This window comes from Pinus tabuliformis, chromosome J (assembly GCF_031772625.1).
Source record: "Pinus tabuliformis cultivar Carrire ecotype Pingquan chromosome J, CPIR1, whole genome shotgun sequence".
In the NCBI taxonomy this organism is placed as follows: Eukaryota; Viridiplantae; Streptophyta; class Pinopsida; order Pinales; family Pinaceae; genus Pinus; species Pinus tabuliformis.
In genome coordinates, this window is record NC_142295.1 from 984476805 (window position 1) to 984494219 (window position 17415).

A 17415-nucleotide genomic window follows, 5' to 3' on the forward strand; every position below is an offset into this window, starting at 1 on the left:
AGTGCAATGAGTTTGGACACTTTAAAAGGGACTGTCCAGACTCCAAACCAACAAAACAAGAAGAGAAAGGAAAGGAGTGAAGCTCATGTAGCTGAAGCAGTGGGAGAACTTGAGAAGAAGGCAAAGACGAAAGAAGTAAAGGATATCTACTACTAAAGAAGGTTCGCTAAAGACTAATTTTCCTTCTAGAATACTATGTTTTGCATAGCATCATAGAAAGAAGCATATGATAGTAGCATGTTTAGAATTTACATGATTAAGTTGCTTTGTAGAGATCATCTATATAGATGAATAGATAGACCATTTTGCATATTAATCATCCAGGCATTATCTAACATTATGTTAGAGGAAGTCATCTTGCTTAGGTGGATCATCATGATCCTGGAAGAACCATAATTATGAAAGGTTCTTGGAAGAAGCACTATGACAAAGGTTAGTAGACATTCCATGTAATGTGGAATCAATACTAGTAAAGGGATGGAAGAATGCAATGGGTCAAGATGCAGGTTCTTTGTGAGATATATGGATAGCTAGATGATCGAATGAAAGCATAGGAATGCATGCTGGATATAAAAACTTTGGATAAGATTCATATGTGTAGAATCTTGTGGAAAGAAAGTTGGTCATAAAATATGCTTAGGTATATGGATATATGATGCTTGAAAAGAATAGGATTTGACTTAAGGATGTATAAAGAATTCAAGACTTTCTCTAGAATATATATAATAATGATTAACATCTGGTATAGTCTCCGAAAGAAAAGTTGTAACTTGGTCAAGTTCAATCCCTGGGCACTCTGATTCATGAAGGAAGATTCATATGGAGATGGACCAAGAGGATGTTGATGAAGTGAGAAGGTCATCATGATGAGGTAAGTCTGATTTTCATTATTATTGGTTATTTGGTTAACATATTATTTTGCTACCTGGTAGAATGTTGCAGAAACATATGATGACAATTGAGGCAAGTTCAATTGTATGGATTAAGTATATTGAGGGAAGCTCGATATCTGGTACCTGGCAACTACGAAGTTCCGTGCGAAAAGATAACCTGGAGGTCAAAAGGAAAGATCACTTTCAAGAAGAAGCTATGATCAACTTGAAGTTTGGGAAGGCTCATTGCAATGCCTTCATATCGAAGAAGAAAGTGATAAGCAAGAAGATTGGCCTGGAACATGCCACAAGAGAGAAGGTGGCTCCATGATACCATAAAAGAAAAGAAAGCTTGATGATAAAGAGGGAGCCGGGTAGCAAGAACTGGTAGCTGATACTCTTATGTAGACAAGCTATAAGTCTTGTGATGGTGACTTCCCAAATAGAAAGGAAGTCTAGATTTCCTCTGATTTTGAGAGAGTAAAGGAGTCTCCTTATATAGGAGCAAGGTTCTATTGTCAAGATTAAAGGAGAATAGGGATGTCCTATCTGGTTGAGAGGGAATGATGTTGGACATCACATGTGCATTCTCCTCTTCAGGTGATGAAGAGAGAATGGCGAAGGATTGGATAAGCATCTATGGTTTCCTTGAGGATAAAACATCCAAGAAAGGAAAGGGATCGACACTCTTTGAGAATGTGACAGGTATCCAAGAGAAGAGTGGTCAAAGAGGATCGATATTCTTTGAGGACTCAAGTTTGGAGATCCAAGATAAGAATAGTCCTAAAAGGACATACCTTGTAGACATCCGGATGGGGTATGTACCTTGTAGAGGTAGTGCGGTATCACACGTAAAGCCTCCCAGCATAATGCTCTTGATTAAAGAAGAGCTTGTCTAGTTAGGCCTCAGAGACAGTGTTGGTCATGATGATGATGCTTACAGTATGGCTTATCAATCCGACTCTTCTTGTGAGAACTCTTCAGTTTGAGATATGATGTTGTACTGGTTGTACAATTATGAATACCTCCCTAGTTAAGAGGGAGTGTTGAAAATGTAACTAGTTTCGGTCTTCATAATTGTTGTTGTACTCATTTCAATATGTATCCTATGTAACAAACAAGAAAAGAAAAGAGAGTTATTTTATTAAAACATGGGTTTCATGCTCATTAGGGGTTTCTAGGTAAAAGCATGTTCTTTGTGCTTCTAGGGTTTGTTAGGTCTTAGGATTTATTGTCACGAGTCAAAGGAGTCAACATCATGTTTATAAGATCCTTTCGGGCAAAAATATATTTGTAAAAAGAATTATTCTGAGTTTAGAAAGTCCGAGAAACTCTAAAAGTACAAGTCGGCTTAAAGGAGGGAATTCGACCCCTTGAAAAGGTTATATAAAGAAGTAGTTTGTCCTCATTTGGACTCACTCAATCACAAGTTTGATCTACCAAGAAAGAGTTCGATCTGAAGTTGGGAGAAGCAGAAAAGGAGAGCGAAGGTCTAGGAGAAGAAAGGACGAAAATATCTTGTTTTGGGCTCTATCTCTCTCACACATGCGAAGGTATAAGGTTTTTGGTGTTGCAGAAGGAGGCCAAAATTGTAGGGCCGAGTTGCAGCAGGATGAAGTGCAGAATCTTGTGGCTAGAAGAGAGAAAACCATATAATGACCTCATTGACCCTGGGAGAGCTATCTTGCTTTAGGAAAGTCTCAGAAGGAGGCTAGATTAGGGTTTCTAGAGAAGCTGCAAGGCCAAAATTGCAGGGTCGAAGTTGCAAGACGAGTTGCAATATTGAAACTAGCAGGTCGAAGTTGTAGTTTGAAGCTGGTTGATGCAAAATTAAAGGACTTGTTAGAGGGTCGGCTTGGTACTTGGAGGAGGACTTGGTCTAGAGTTTGGGTCTTTGTATCTCATTTGATGCAGATTCTAAGAAGAGAAGAGTTTCCCGGTTTACCCCTTGGAGGGGTTTTGCCTTGGCTGAGAGCCTAATATCCTTGTTCTATATTGTTGCTATTATCGTTCTTGATATTGTTTGATGAAAAGATTTAACTGAAGAACATAAAGAAGATAAATAAGATTCATAAGCAAATATCAAGGTTAAGGAACATACGATTAATAGCTGCCTTTTTCCATTTTCCAACAATAATAATATCTTCCAAAATACTGTTTGGTTTAACAGTGGACCTATCAATGATTTGTAATAAAGTTGGGGTTTGCCTCATAAGATTTTGAAGATTTAAGCTCATAATTTTATCAACCATCAAATTAATGGTTGCTCCAAGATCAATTAGAATATTTGGAATGACCTTCTTCCCTATTTGTACTTGGACAACAAGAATACTGGGATCCCCATATTTGTGATTTAAAGTTCTTCCAAGCATAATTTTAGATAATTGACCGGTTACTTGGATATTAGGAATATCGCGTTTCTTTCTTCTTGGTTTTCTAACACATAAATCCATTATAGCCTTGTTATAGATTGGTATATCCTTAATTGCTTGGATTATAGGGATTTTTATATACAAATCTTTTAATTCTTCTAGGATAACAAAAGATGGTTGAATGATTATCGTAGTCTTTGCATGCCTTTTAAGAAACGGTGGAGACTGAAAATGATCAGATTTTTGCTTTTTTGTTTTATTTGAATCTTGAGAGTTCAATTGTAAAGATTCATTCTTCTCCTTATTATTGTTGTTTTTCTTCACTAGATTGCTGGATTTCTTCACTAACATCCTTAATTCTAAGTGGCATTAGATCTTCTAAAATTCTGCTTGATCTCAAAGATGTATCTTGACAGTTGACTGCAACAACAATAAGAGTTGAGGATTGCCAACACCATGTGCAACTTCGCGCCCCATTTAGCTAGAGTATCAAAAACCTCCTGTGACCCTATCATATGTTTTGTTGCACCACTGTCCACGTACCATCCATCCTCATCGATAGTACCCTGTCAGAAATGAGAGATCATAGCAAAGTCCTCCTCCTCCAACCTCCTGGTGAAACACTTGACTTTACTCAAGTCTTTCTTTTGCTTACCCTTCATTCGTGCTGCAAGTGCCATGTCATCCTCTGAAGCCCTCTTCTTTGGATGAAGATCCTCATCTCGCAACTCTTCCTGAATGAAGTCGTCCCACAACCTATTCCAATCTGGCAACTTCTCTCTGGCAACGATCCCTTTGATGAAGGGCTTCCATTCCTCGGTGAACCCTTTCAAGGCGATCCTCACCATATCATTCCCTGAAATAGTCACACCAATGACAACAAGCTCATTTTTGACCCGAGACAATCTCCTCAGATTCAAAGTCACTCCTTCACGCTGTATCATCTTGGTGGACTTCAACTTATCCTCCAATACTAGTCCCTAGTTCTCGTTCTTATTCTGGAACAATGTTACTTGGGAGCGGGAGCAAAAGCGGGGAGCGGGAGCGACATTTTCAGAAGCTCCCGGTTTGGGAGCGAATCCCAGAGCGTTTTTTATATAATATATATATTTTTTATATTTTGATACATATATGTCAACAAAACATGTAGAATAATGAATTAGATATAAAAAACAAAAAAAGCATAGATTGAACCATATAACAACAATCATCTAGAAGTTATAGTCTTCATCAACCACGTCCACAAGTTAGTAACATAGTAACATACAACATATTGAGTTTCATGATTCATCAATCTTAAAGTTTCAAGCTTTCAAAATTCAATATATAACGTTTATCATCATTGATCACCAAAGTTGTACTTGTAAGCTAAGTGTAACCATTACAACAAATAATATCTAACATGAAATGAAATGTTATAAAATGAAATGAAATGAAACAACTTTCAACTTTCATGAAGCATCATATTCATAATTCATTACTTACGAGTTATAATTGCCAACTTCAAACTTAAATTGTCATATATTGTTTAGAAAAATATCATAATAAATATGAAAGAGTCAATAGTTATAAAAACTACTAGAAACTAGAAAAGAGAAGTAAATCTATTATCTATTTCTTATGCTTGGGCCTCTTGCCACCACGAGAAATGTCTAATCTTTTAGTCTTGTTGGAAAATTATGATGTTTGTCATTACCTCTGTATCTGTATAGGGATCTTTGTCATTAATATCACCCTCTAAGCATTAACATAAGATAGAAAAAGCATAGCATGTCAAGTCAAGATTTTGTTTGAGTGATGCGTACATTTTTAGGAGGGTCATGATAGAGGAGTTCGACAACCAATGTCACTAACATCAAGGTACATAGAGGGATTTGTGCTCTTGATTAAATACGAGTTCCATACCCTAATACATGACAAAATTCAATGGAAACATTACAATCCCCCAATTCTAAAATCCTGAAACACTGATAAGACTGCTGGATTTTGAATGAAATCTAAAATTCTACTTTCTCCATATGAAATCCAATGAGGCCGAAACCACTCTCAAACATCCTGAGTCATTTCATGGTAATGTTAAAAATTTAAGTAAAAGGATTTACTTTAAGAATTTAACATTACCATGAATAGCATATCAATACTAGGGCCTAGACTTGATCATTAAGCTGCGCCACTCAAAAATTATTTGTTTCTTTAAAAAAAATGCATTTCGAACATTACTACAAAAAAAAATTGCAAAAAAGGCAAAACGCTCCCGAAAACAGTGTCGAAAAGGCAGGGAGCGAAATTTTTTTTAGGGAGCGCGCTCCCGACCCACTCCTGCGCGGAGCGCGGATTGGGAGCGGGATCGGGGGGGGGGGAGCGCTCCCCCGCAACATAGTTCTGGAACAAATTTTGAAGATCCATCCACATCTCATGTGCAGTGTTCTTCCTAGACAAATGAGGTATTAGGGGATCCTTTAAACCATTAAGGATGATCAATATCACCCTCGTAACCAAATCCTCGTACACTTCCAGCTCCTTTGGGTCAGATGGCTTCTTGATGGCTTTCTTGGCGAACTCCCAGATCCTGTTGACCTGCAAGATCAACTTGATCCTTTCCTTCATGGACTATAGTTGGACAACCCCTCCAACCTGTCCTCATACTGGAGACCAGCGTGCAACTTCGACATTGTCACCTACAATGTGACCAACTCCCTCTTAAGCTGTACTTCACTGTACACAACTATGATTCACCATCTTCCAAAGTAGCTTAGACACGCTTTGAAACGATGTTGAATTTCCACGATCTTGGGTCTAGGTTAGAATTTTAAAATCTTTGATGCTACCAAACCAAGAATCTCAACAAGAACTATTTTGCACAGCGGAAAATATAAAGTAGTAAATCACATATGCACAAGTATACGCAATTTTTAACAAATATTGTATAATAATGTACAACTGAATCTTTGTTGTGTTAAACCAATTTGAATAATACAACAGTTTATGGAATACAAGATACAATGACAATCTTTGCTGCAGCTTCTATGTCGTATCTTTTCCTGCCGGTCCTTCGCTTCCGTACTGCTCTCTAGCTTCCCCTTAGTCTTTCAAAGGACAACACATAAAGACTCCAGGAGGGCTGCCTTCTTTCACTGTTGCAAGCCACGTCTGCTACAATGAACACGGGTTGATCCAGTTTGTTCTCTAGGCTGGCCAATACCTGAGCTCCAATCCGCCAATCTAGCAGTCACTTTTGTCCATCAAAGTGCTGCACATTAGGCACCAAACTTCACCCAACCTTCAATTGTCTTTGTCACTTCAAGATTGCTTGTCTAGGGCTACTTTGGGTAGCCAACATGCTGCCCTCCACCAGACCAATGGCACCCAACACTCCACTGTAGGATCTGCTCCTAGAAAGGATTTTGATCACCAAATCAAGCCTTCAAATTGGCTCCCACAGGCTGCAAATGAAACCGATCCAAACTGATCTGAAACATGGATCCAACACCTACAAAAATGTATCACAATACATACCTTGGCTCACTGTTTGAGGTCTGCTCCACCACAACAATCTAGGCCTGGTTAGGGCACAAAATACAGTCCCTTAACAGCCTTAAACTCTGCCCAGAATTGCTCTTAATTGGTGCAGCTGCCCTTCCTTGAGGGGTTATGACACTTTGCTGTAATCCTGGGCTGTTCTAGCCCTCACAAAGTCCTCGGCTGCTCCTTAATTGCCTCCGGCTTGCTACAACAATGCTCCACAAGCCTGCGACAGCCTTGTTTAGGGTCTTCCCACTCTCAAATGACCCTCAAATAGTCCCAACGTCTACCCTTGTGCCTCAGCCTCCTTGTACAGCAACTCGGTCACCTAAAAGAGGCCTCAAAACAACCTTCTTCTCCAACGCAGGTCACCCTTCTTTGCTGCGGCCTAGACAAAAATATCCTTCTCTTTCAACGAGCTATCTTTTTGTGATGTGTTGCACTTTTTGGATGTGTAAAATGACTCCAATTCACCTTGTATTTATACACATACAAGGGCTCCTCAAAACGTCCATGATGGGGCTTGTCCAGCTGTCAAAAGGCTTACAAAAATCAAGCTGACCTTACTAAACTCAAGCCAAGACAAGAAGGCACAAGATGTGGTGGATTCCAGGGACAAACCCCGATGTGGGGAAATCCTTTGATCAATTCTTCTTATTATTCTTCAATAGTTCAGTAGAGAGAGAGAGTACAAATATCAGAAATACAAGCCCAAAACAGTCCTGCCAAATCAGCAATCAATGCAGCCCTAACTAGAAAGTCAATGATGGTCAAAGCTGCCCCAAAAGGTCCTCCAAGTAACTTGGTCAACAACAGAAGAATGCGGCCAACCAAGGGAGTCAAAATCAACCCAAAATCAGCTCGGTCAACCCAATAAAAGTATGCTGTAATTCTGTGGTCAAACCAAAAAGTCAACACAACAGTCAACTCGGTCAAACAGTCCCCAATCACCTTGAAATTTGTGCCAAAGAATGCGGCCTGCAGAAATCAAAATTCTGCCCACAAAACTAAAGTCAACGCTGGTCAAATACTCCAAGTCAACGTTGGTCAACGCATGCCCTAATCCTTGAAATTTTCGGCCTCCAAAACCAATCCAGAAATTTGCCTTCTTCCACACATGTGAAGGAGAGAGAGCCTCCAAGTTGTACGAACCAATCAAGAGAGGAGAGAGAAGAAGATGTGATGAGATGAGTGATGTCCAAATGAGAGAGAGGTCACTCCTATTTATACATTTCGTTGAGGGTGAGGAGACACATCCATTGCGCTTCATGAGCATACATTTGACTGAGGCCGATCTTGACAATTTATCCATGAGAGAATAAATTCAAAATTCCATTTCTGCTTGTCAGAATGAGATAATCTTTATATCAAAATTGTACCTCTCGAAAAGTGGAATCCAATGCAGTAATCATCTCCATCATATCAGCTGTCCTAAGGTGGAAGTTGGCCCTAGTTGCCAATTTTAACACAAGTCAATGTCGATTCTGTGTAATTTTCAGATACCTTTGTAATTGATTATGGTTCTATTTGATATTTCTGGAGACATGAAGCTACTGGCAGCTTTGGTTGATAGGTTTGAACTATTTGATATAGCCAATCCTTGCAGACTCTGATTTTGAGACTCTGAAGCTGGGCTGCTGTAATCCACAGATTGCAGCCATTCGTGGTGCTTTTTTGTTTAAAAGTTGCACTTATAGGTCGCATGATGTGCCTTGACTGAAACAATAATAGGAATTCTTAAACAGAAGCTGGCACCTGCTTTTGGGAGGCTTCGAGTTCAAGCAGTAGATAGATGTTATTACCAATGTTGCATTAATCGTTATCGGGATTAAATCGGCGCGGGGAAAAAATCGGAAAAAATCGTTTGGTACAAAAATATTCATTTTTTTTTCATTTTTTTTAATATCTAAACCATCTACAACATAAAATAAATACATTGACACATAAATATGATAAAAAAACTAATATACAAGATGTTTAATATCATTTCTAGCGCTAAAATCACACGTAACATTGAATCATGTCCTGAATAGTAAGTCCTGACTCCTGAGTCCCAACTCAGCCTCAAAATATCAACAAAAAATATGATAATGTATCTCATCATGTCATAATGTCATATACAATAAAATGAAAGTCTAATCCTATTGATTTCCTCTGCCCCTCTTGCGAGAAAATGCCACAGCTTTCCCTTTCCCTCTAGATGTAGATGTTGGTTCCCGTGCTGGTGGAGATGGCAATGGAGTCTGATGTGCTCTAGAAGCTGAAGAACTAGAAGTAGGAGCTATAGGAGGTAGACCATGTCCTCTACTGGTGGCAGTGGTAGCCCGGGCAGGCGGTGTCACCTCCTCCTCCTGTTCCTCCTCCTCCTCCTCGTCCTCCACCTACTCCTTCTCCTGCTCCTGCTCCTCCTGCCCCTCCACTACATCTTGCACTAACCAATCATCAGCAGAATCCATGAGAGGCCTCTCGGCCTCAACCCTCCATGCAGCAGTGGTATCAATCCCATCCAATGAGATGGCATCCACATCAGGTGTCCTCTCAAGTTGCCTCACCCACAATCGAAGATTGTAGTAGACGTAGACCATGTCATTAAGTCGCTGGGACTCCAACCTGTACAAAGATCATGAAATAATAATTAATAATTATAAAAAAATATTGTTTAATGAATTCAAAAATTTATTTGGAAATTTGCAATATTTTAAATGTTTAAGTGTTAATCTGTTGCGCTTCTTGTTGTGTATTTTTTCAAATACACTCCAGTTGCACTCACATCCTGAGGAGCTGCATGTTTCGCTGAGGATGCGAATGGCAAGCTTTTGCAGGAGGGGTACCCTGCCACCATACATTTTCCACCATGCATCTACAACAAAATTACAAATAAAATTTTAAATAAACATAAGAAAAAAATGGAATTTGAAGAGACAATGAAATTTGAAACAAAGTTACAACTAAAAAATACCTGGCATTTTAATTGTCCTATCAGTGATAGCCATCTCAAAGCCAAATGTGCCACCTGCCATCCTATATGTCTCAATTTGTTTAGAGATCTTTATACGTTGTTCTGGAGATCGCACCATCTTCTGGACACAGGATAAGAATCCATCCATGATCTCAGCATCAAAATCAAACCCACATGCAAAAGAAAATGTAGGGTTCAGGAAAAGCCCAACAGCATGAATGGGACGATGGAGTGTGTTGTTCCATCGCTCATCAATCACTCCCCATAGAAGGAGTTGTTTCTGAAACCCATCATCTCCCTTATCATCATAGTAGGCCCGAATGGCTTCTTTGGCCTTGTCCATGGCTTCATACAAATAGTCCATTGCAGGCTTCTCACCATCAACCAACCGAAGAACCTTTACCAAAGGTTCAGTAACGGCGCACACCTCCTGCACTCCAGCCCAGAAGTCTTCCTGGTATGAAACTAGTCTGCATACGGCCTCTCCTTCTAGTTTGCGGCTCATTGGCAAAGCACGCCACTCCTTTGAAAGAAACATTCTCTTCACATCCCACATAGAAATCAAGAGGGATTGAAAAGATATGAAACTGGTGGCAAACCGTGTAATGGTGGGGCACACCAACTCTTTGTTGTTGGTGAATCTTCTCATCAAGTTAAGCACAAATGTATGATTATATATAAATTTTGTAATGCTTTTTGATGAGTCAACAATATCTTTGACAAAGGGAATTTTCCCTATGTCCTTTAACATCAAATCAATACAATGGGCAGTATAAGGTGTCCAAAATAAAGTAGGATGCCTGTCCATAAGCATCCTACCAGCGACAACATAATTTGCAGCATTGTCCGTTATGACTTGGACAACATGTTGTTCACCCACCTCCAAAATAAACACATCCAGCAAATCACATAAAGTTCTTGCATCTTTGATTTTTGCAGATGCATCAACAAATTTGATAAACATAGTCCCCTTGGGACAACTAACCAAGAAGTTTATAAGGGTTCTCCCCTTTTGGTCAGTCCAACCATCTGACATAACAATGCATCCTGTTTGTGCCCATGATGCCCTAAAATCCTCCAATCTTTGGGTGCAGTCATGTTTTTCATTTTGAAGAATCCGGCTTCTGAAATCATGATAAGAAGGGATTTTGTACCCCGGGCCAACACTGGCAATAACATCAACAGTAGGTTGGAAAAATGGATTATTCCTTACAATGCTGAAAGGAATATCACTCCAGAGGAGAAATTTTGCCAGCAACTTGTCAGCTTGTTCTTTCTCAGTTCTTTTTAGCATTGAACCGATAGATGGCTGTGAACCAGGTGTGGTTCGAGGAACAAAAAATGATGATGCAGCTACTAGATTGGCTGATGCTGTAGTAGAACCAGTGCCACTTGACCCACTTCCTTCAGCTAACCTTTTTAGTTTTTCTTTGGCCTCTCTATTCTGCTCTAAAGTTTCCAATGCTCTCATGGCTCTTTGGATAAGTTCAGGAGTTGTATTTGTACAAGGCTCCACATCATGTCCAGGGATTTTTGCAAGGTGAAACTTCAACCTGTACACCCCCCCGGACATAGGGTGGCCACACAACTTGCAACTCAAGTTTACTCTATCATTCGGAGCATCAGGTACACCATATTCCTAGAAAGGATCCAATTTCCTTGGCATGTTTGTTTTTGAACTTTGAAGTTGCAAACTTGAAGTCTTGAATGGTGTTTTGGTGCAGTTGTGAACCTATGGGAAAATAAGAATTAGGATTACAATTTAGCATTTACAAAATTACAAATTACAACTTAGTTTTTTAATTTTTAATGTTTACATTGATGATTGTACAATGAAAATCCAAGTTACCCGTAACCCAACCTAAAACAACCATTCCAAAGTTCAAAGTTTCAAACACAAATTACCCAACCATTCCAAACCCAAGTTACCCAACCAAATGGCAAAAACAATGAAAAAACATAAACAATGTTTAAAAAAAATGAAAACAAAAAAAAAATTGGTTCCCATAGTCATACCAAGTTACCCAACCCAAAACAATGAAGAAATACAAAAAAATCTTTAAAAACAATGAAAACAAAAGAAAAATGGTGCCCATACCAAGTTTCCCAACCAAAAACAATGAAAAACATACAAAAACAATGTTTTTAAACAATGAAAACAAAAAAAAATTAATCCTCATACCGTTTCTATGGAGAAATCGGTGGTCTCCTCTTGATTTTCTCCTCTAAGCACTTAGATTTGGCTAAAAACCCTCTTCAGCTTGGTCTCCAAGAGCTCCTCCTCCCTCCGCGCGCGACTGTCCAAATGAGCACATGAAAAACCCAAAAAAACGTTATAAAACCATGCTGTCGCGACCCCCGGCGATTTTTTCGTTTTTATCGCGATTTTTTCAATAAAAATCGGCAAAAAAAAATACTGGCGATTTTTTCGTTTATTTATCGCGATTTTATCGGCAGAGGGAAAAAATCGCGATTTTTTCATTTTATCGCGATTTTCACGACGCTGGTTATTACACCTAGTCTGTGTATGAACAATTGTAGCGAAGATTTATTCTGCAAATCTGTTTAATTGCCAGCTTCCTGTGCAGACCAGAGGGACCATTCCCCTCCCCAAAGACCTGAGAGACATTGCCAGATTAGATTCCTTAGCAGCAGGCAGATTAGACCACCTAGACATCGGTAGCAAGTTATACTGGCCAGGCAGCAGTGCGGTAGAGCCTCCAGATCTTCCCCTAGCTCTTCTTTAGGGTATCATCCTATCTTGAGTTTTCTTCATTTGGCCTCAGATGTTAGGAGAGGCAGATCTAGTGGATCATGGCCCAGTTCCTAGATCCTTTCCCTCTTCACATCTCCCTCCCATTGCGGCTGTCTGCACTCGAATCCGAGGATTTTCTCATATAGAATTCACGTTTCTACTTTACTTGTTCTTTATACAGGATAACTTTTGGTACCGCTTTGTATTGACAGCATTGTATACAGCAGTCCCATTGACCTACTTTTGTGGTCATTTGTTGGACATGAATATAACTATCTTATCCATCTGTATAGTTATGGTTGCATTTAATATTTCCAAGATTGGAATCTACTTTCTTGTTTGGTTGAAACTTGAAAGGATTGAAATATTTGTTATAGAATTTCTTGTCCTAATAGATTGATTGACTTGAAATATATCTCAGTGAAAACAAACTAAGATTTGAATTTTTGTAGGTGGGGCACTGTAATCCCCAGACTGTACCATTGCAGTCCCCATGATGCTGTTTTTTTAAAATTTTGCATATGTGATGGCTCGATTTAAATGAAACAGATATTTTAAGCTGGTAATCAGAGTTCTTAAATTCAAGATAGTAACTGCTTTTGAAACTTCATTAAGAAGCTAAATGTTGGCTGGAGTCCGGATATGAGCAATGGTTTTTATGATTCAATCTACAATAATGTTCATTTGTGAGGTTCCTGTATAATTATGATTCCATTTGATATTTCTGAGACTTGAATCTACTTTCCGCTTTGGTTGAAAGGCTTGGAATGTTTCTTATAGAGTTTCTAGCGAGGCTTCTCGACTTGAAATTTTCGTTGGTAAAGGCAGAAAGATTTAGAGTCTTTGTAGGTGGGCTGTAATCAATTGCGGTCATCTAGGATGCCCTTTTTTAAGTTGTGTATGTAGGTGGCATGACCATGACACCACATTGATTGAAACAGTTCACTGGCTGGTAGTTGGAATTGTTAAACACTAGATGTTGCCTCATTTTGTGAGACATCATAGAGTAGTTAAATGCTGGCCTTATGCTTTACCCAGGTAGATGAGTAGACAGATAAAGAAAAACTGTCGACTTCAGAATGCATATTTTTAGTAGATTTATGAAACCTTTGGATTGGAGATTCTCAATCTCCATTTGTTCTGAGAACAGATGATCTATTGTGCAAACTTCAAAGGATGATCAAAACCTTTGGATTGGACATTCTAAATCTACATTTGTTTTGAAAGCAGATAATCTATTGTGCAAACTTCAAAGAATGATCAAAACCTTTGGCCTGGAGATTCTAAATCTACATTTGTTTTGAAAGTAGAGATTCTATTCTATTGTGCAAGGGTACAACAAGCCCTCCCCAATCATCTAAGGGATAATCTTCCTCATCTGGGCTCTGGATTAAGGCATGCCATCAAGTAGTGTCAAGGCTAGCTTGGGGGCATGCTGGGTTCACTGGTATATCATCAAGAATCCTCAATGCTAAGCCAAATGAGCTCAATGTTCTGGCATTTGAGAATGTTCTGGGGTGTCTATCAACTGCGAAGATCTTTGTAGTGCCCAACGCTCTGATTTAGAAGGGCAACACTGCATCTGCAAGGTCATCATGCTCTCTGGAAGTGTAATATGGCCTGGGTATCATGTGGAGTAGGAGTGGAATAATGTGCCCTTAAGGCCTCAGTTGCTTTTTGCAAAACCATCTTAAACTCAAGCGAAAACAATCATTCATTAGAGACAATAACCATAGATGCATCTAAATGGACCATACTTATTTGTTAAGGGCATAATAATACTTTAAACTAGGATCACCTTCAAATATCTAACTAGACCAAATCTATAAAAGTGTTCCCTACCTTTGTAGGGGTGGCTAGGTAATCAACCCTATTAGGTGCTTCTAGTTCCTAAGGGGAGGTGGCATTTCCAAGGTCAACCCTTCAATCCATAGGTGTTAGTGAGAATAGGTGGCAACGGAGGGGAATGACTTCATGGCTAAGTGCCATGGTCAAGGGACCAGTGATGGAGGTCCACATCTTGAGTGTATAGATGCAATGGAGGCAACAATCATGGGGACACGAGTTACCCCTTTCCTCGACCTGCTTTTTCCACCCCTCTAGTCCACCTTTTACTTATTTTTTATAATACTTTATATATAGTGCATAGCTCAAGGATCAAAGCTTTCTCTTTATGATATAGCCTTTGTTTTACCCCTTATGATGCGTCAATTTCTCATTCATCGGGGTTGGGACATGCAAGGGTTCCTTATGATGAGATGGAGCATCAAGTGCTTAGAAACTAGGTGATGGTTAATGACGGGGGTAGAGCTCATGCTAGGCTTTTACCCACGCACTAATTTTGTCTTAGTTATCTTTTGCATTTTAATTTTTTTCTTCTTTTCTTGTGGCCATATTATGCTTTTTCATTCTTTTAGTTGCATCAATCTCCATGGAAAAGTTTTCTGGCCCTACTCAAGGATGTGGATGTGTGAGTGCTAAATTCCAATGAACCAAAGACAATTAACCCAAGGGATGCAGGTGGTATGAAGGGAATGATGAAAGATGCTAGGAATGGAATGGTAATGGACACACTACTTCAATCCAAGTTTCCCAAGTAGTGCTCCTCCTATAACCCTAAGGTCTTTGAGGAGGTCCCACTGGAATAGGGCTAAAAACTAACGCCCATGGTAAGGTGAGAGAACAAGTTTACAGCCAAGATGGGTTAATCATCTAGATCACCCTTTTATCCATGTTAAAATGCCCAAAACATTAAGGAAAAGCACTTGATTGCAAAATGGTTAAAATATATATTGAGTGTGGTAGTTCCACCCCCATCAAGAAGAATGCTGGATGGTGAGAGGTGCATGACTGGTGCAAATGGTAGAGGAATGTGGCATATCATCATCATTGAGCAATGTGTGGGGCTGCTGGCTGGCTGGCTGTCCAAGATAGGATGAAATTTTTTCTCCTATAGGGTTACCCATTTTGGTGGGTAACAGTCCCCATCAGGGTTCAAATCTTCCGAGTCATCGAGTCACACATTTGCCACTTGCTGGCTGTGCTTGTGCTTGTGCTAGTGTACTTTCATTTAGATGAGAGTCAGGTGCAAGTCTTGGGTGAACTTGGTGGAGTATATGCTCCGTTATTTGTGGATGCTCAACTGAGGGGTTATGATTTGAATGTTGTAAGCTGGCTGCCATAAATGATAAGGGAAGGGTGAACTTGTTGTACCAAGATAAAAATAAATGCCACTCAAAAAATTCAATTTGATTAAGGTGGAGTGAAGTTTGATCTTTTGTTTTTGTTTTTCTTGATATTGTATTTGTTCTGATGGATATGCAAATTTATGCTGAACGGTTAAGAAAATTGAAGAATGAATAAAATCTAAACAAAACAAGAAGCTGACAGTTATGGGTTAGGGTTCGAGAGACTCATTTATGTTTACAACTACACTGCCTTTTTTACATGAACTCTACTCGGGGGTATTACGTTATATTGTATGGTTATTGGACATTGTATGTATAATGTATGATGTTAGTGGTGTCTAATGATTGGTATATGGAGTGGGTGCTCACTTGAATGATTCCTAGAATGGTTAAGTTTCATAGTTTACTATTTGAGACAGTAATAGATATCTAGGACATTGCAATGCTGACTTTGATAGCTAACTATCAAGGAAATATATTCAATGTTTCTATTGGTTAGGAGATTTTATGTGGGGATTCTGGCTTGAAACTATGTTGCATTCTGATGGAGTTGACGCTATTTGCTGGGGAAGTAATATCTGATGTTTATGTTGATTGCAGGCCCACGGAATTGGTAGAATCCAAAACTGAATACACAGAAAATGATGTTTCAGGAGACTCCGCCTTAATTTCAAACCCTCTTGATGGGAGGCGGGAGCTTGCAGAATTGGAACCCTATATTCCACCGGTTCTTCGTGGGGACTTTGACAACTTTCAACAAAGCTTGTTTGGAGGTCTGGATAGCTTTATTCATGCTGCTGAGGAGATGGCTAATGATTTCTTTCAGAGTTTTCGATCTGAACAGGGTGGGGAAACTGAAAATCCATTCAGAAGATTCAAGGGAGAGGAATATCGAATGGGTGATAAGCCTTGCAAAGAAGACACTATTTATGCAGATCTTTCCAAAGATGCCAAGGATTTCCAGGAGATTTGATTTTTATAAGCTAGTTCACACCTGAATGGACAACATTTCTTAAAACTCTGAGAACAGATTTGACTTAAGAACATTATGTCATTTTGGATTTAGCACTTAGTTTGTAATAGAAGCTTCTTACTGCTCTTTTATGTCTAGCATGAGTTACAGTGGCTGAAATAAAAGTTATAGAAATTGCAGTTGTATATTCAGACAGCTTTTCATTTAGAATAGCAGAAATGCTCAGGCAAGTCACTTAAAATTTATTTTAAAGTTAGTTTGTGGGGTGGGGGTTTTGTTTTGAATAGTGGTTCTTTGTCAGAAAAAAATTAAAGTGTTTGTGTTTTTATGGACTATAATGACATTTGTATAGTTGTTGCTATGAACATAAGCAGAGGAATTCATATAAATGACTATTTTGTTTTATCTTGTCTTTTCAAATTTTCAAAGTGCCATATTGTTCGTTATAATGTTTAATAATAACAAAATATACGGAAATGTATCAAAATGCTATTGAATTTTCCATCAACTACTTGAAAAGTTTGTTTACTATATAAATCCTATGTTCCAGGGTTATATAAAGTTCCCATTCTGCTTGAAACTCGACCTAAGGCAATTTGACCCCTACGGAAGTAACCTTAACAAGAAATGGGGGCAGGTGTAGTCGGCCACAGAAATCAGAGACCTACTTCCAGGTTGACTTTGCAAGATAACATGATAATAAGTGCTTCAGACTTTCGGGTTACCCACAGAAAGGACAGATAGGCTAGGTCATTTCAGATTGGGCAAGTTGAT

General features: G+C 39.0%; 1 protein-coding gene across 1 annotated transcript in view; it reads left to right on the forward strand.

Annotated features, from left to right (window-relative positions):
• LOC149230155 (Mal d 1-associated protein) overlaps positions 1–16886 on the forward strand; it is a 56332-nt gene extending 39446 nt beyond the window's left edge. The window contains exon 2 of the mRNA XM_089378869.1: positions 16269–16886. Within this exon, the coding sequence (XP_089234995.1) occupies positions 16269–16641 (373 nt within the window). The 3' untranslated portion in view covers positions 16642–16886. The remainder of the gene's footprint in view (positions 1–16268) is intronic.
• Positions 16887–17415: the final 529 nt, after the last annotated feature.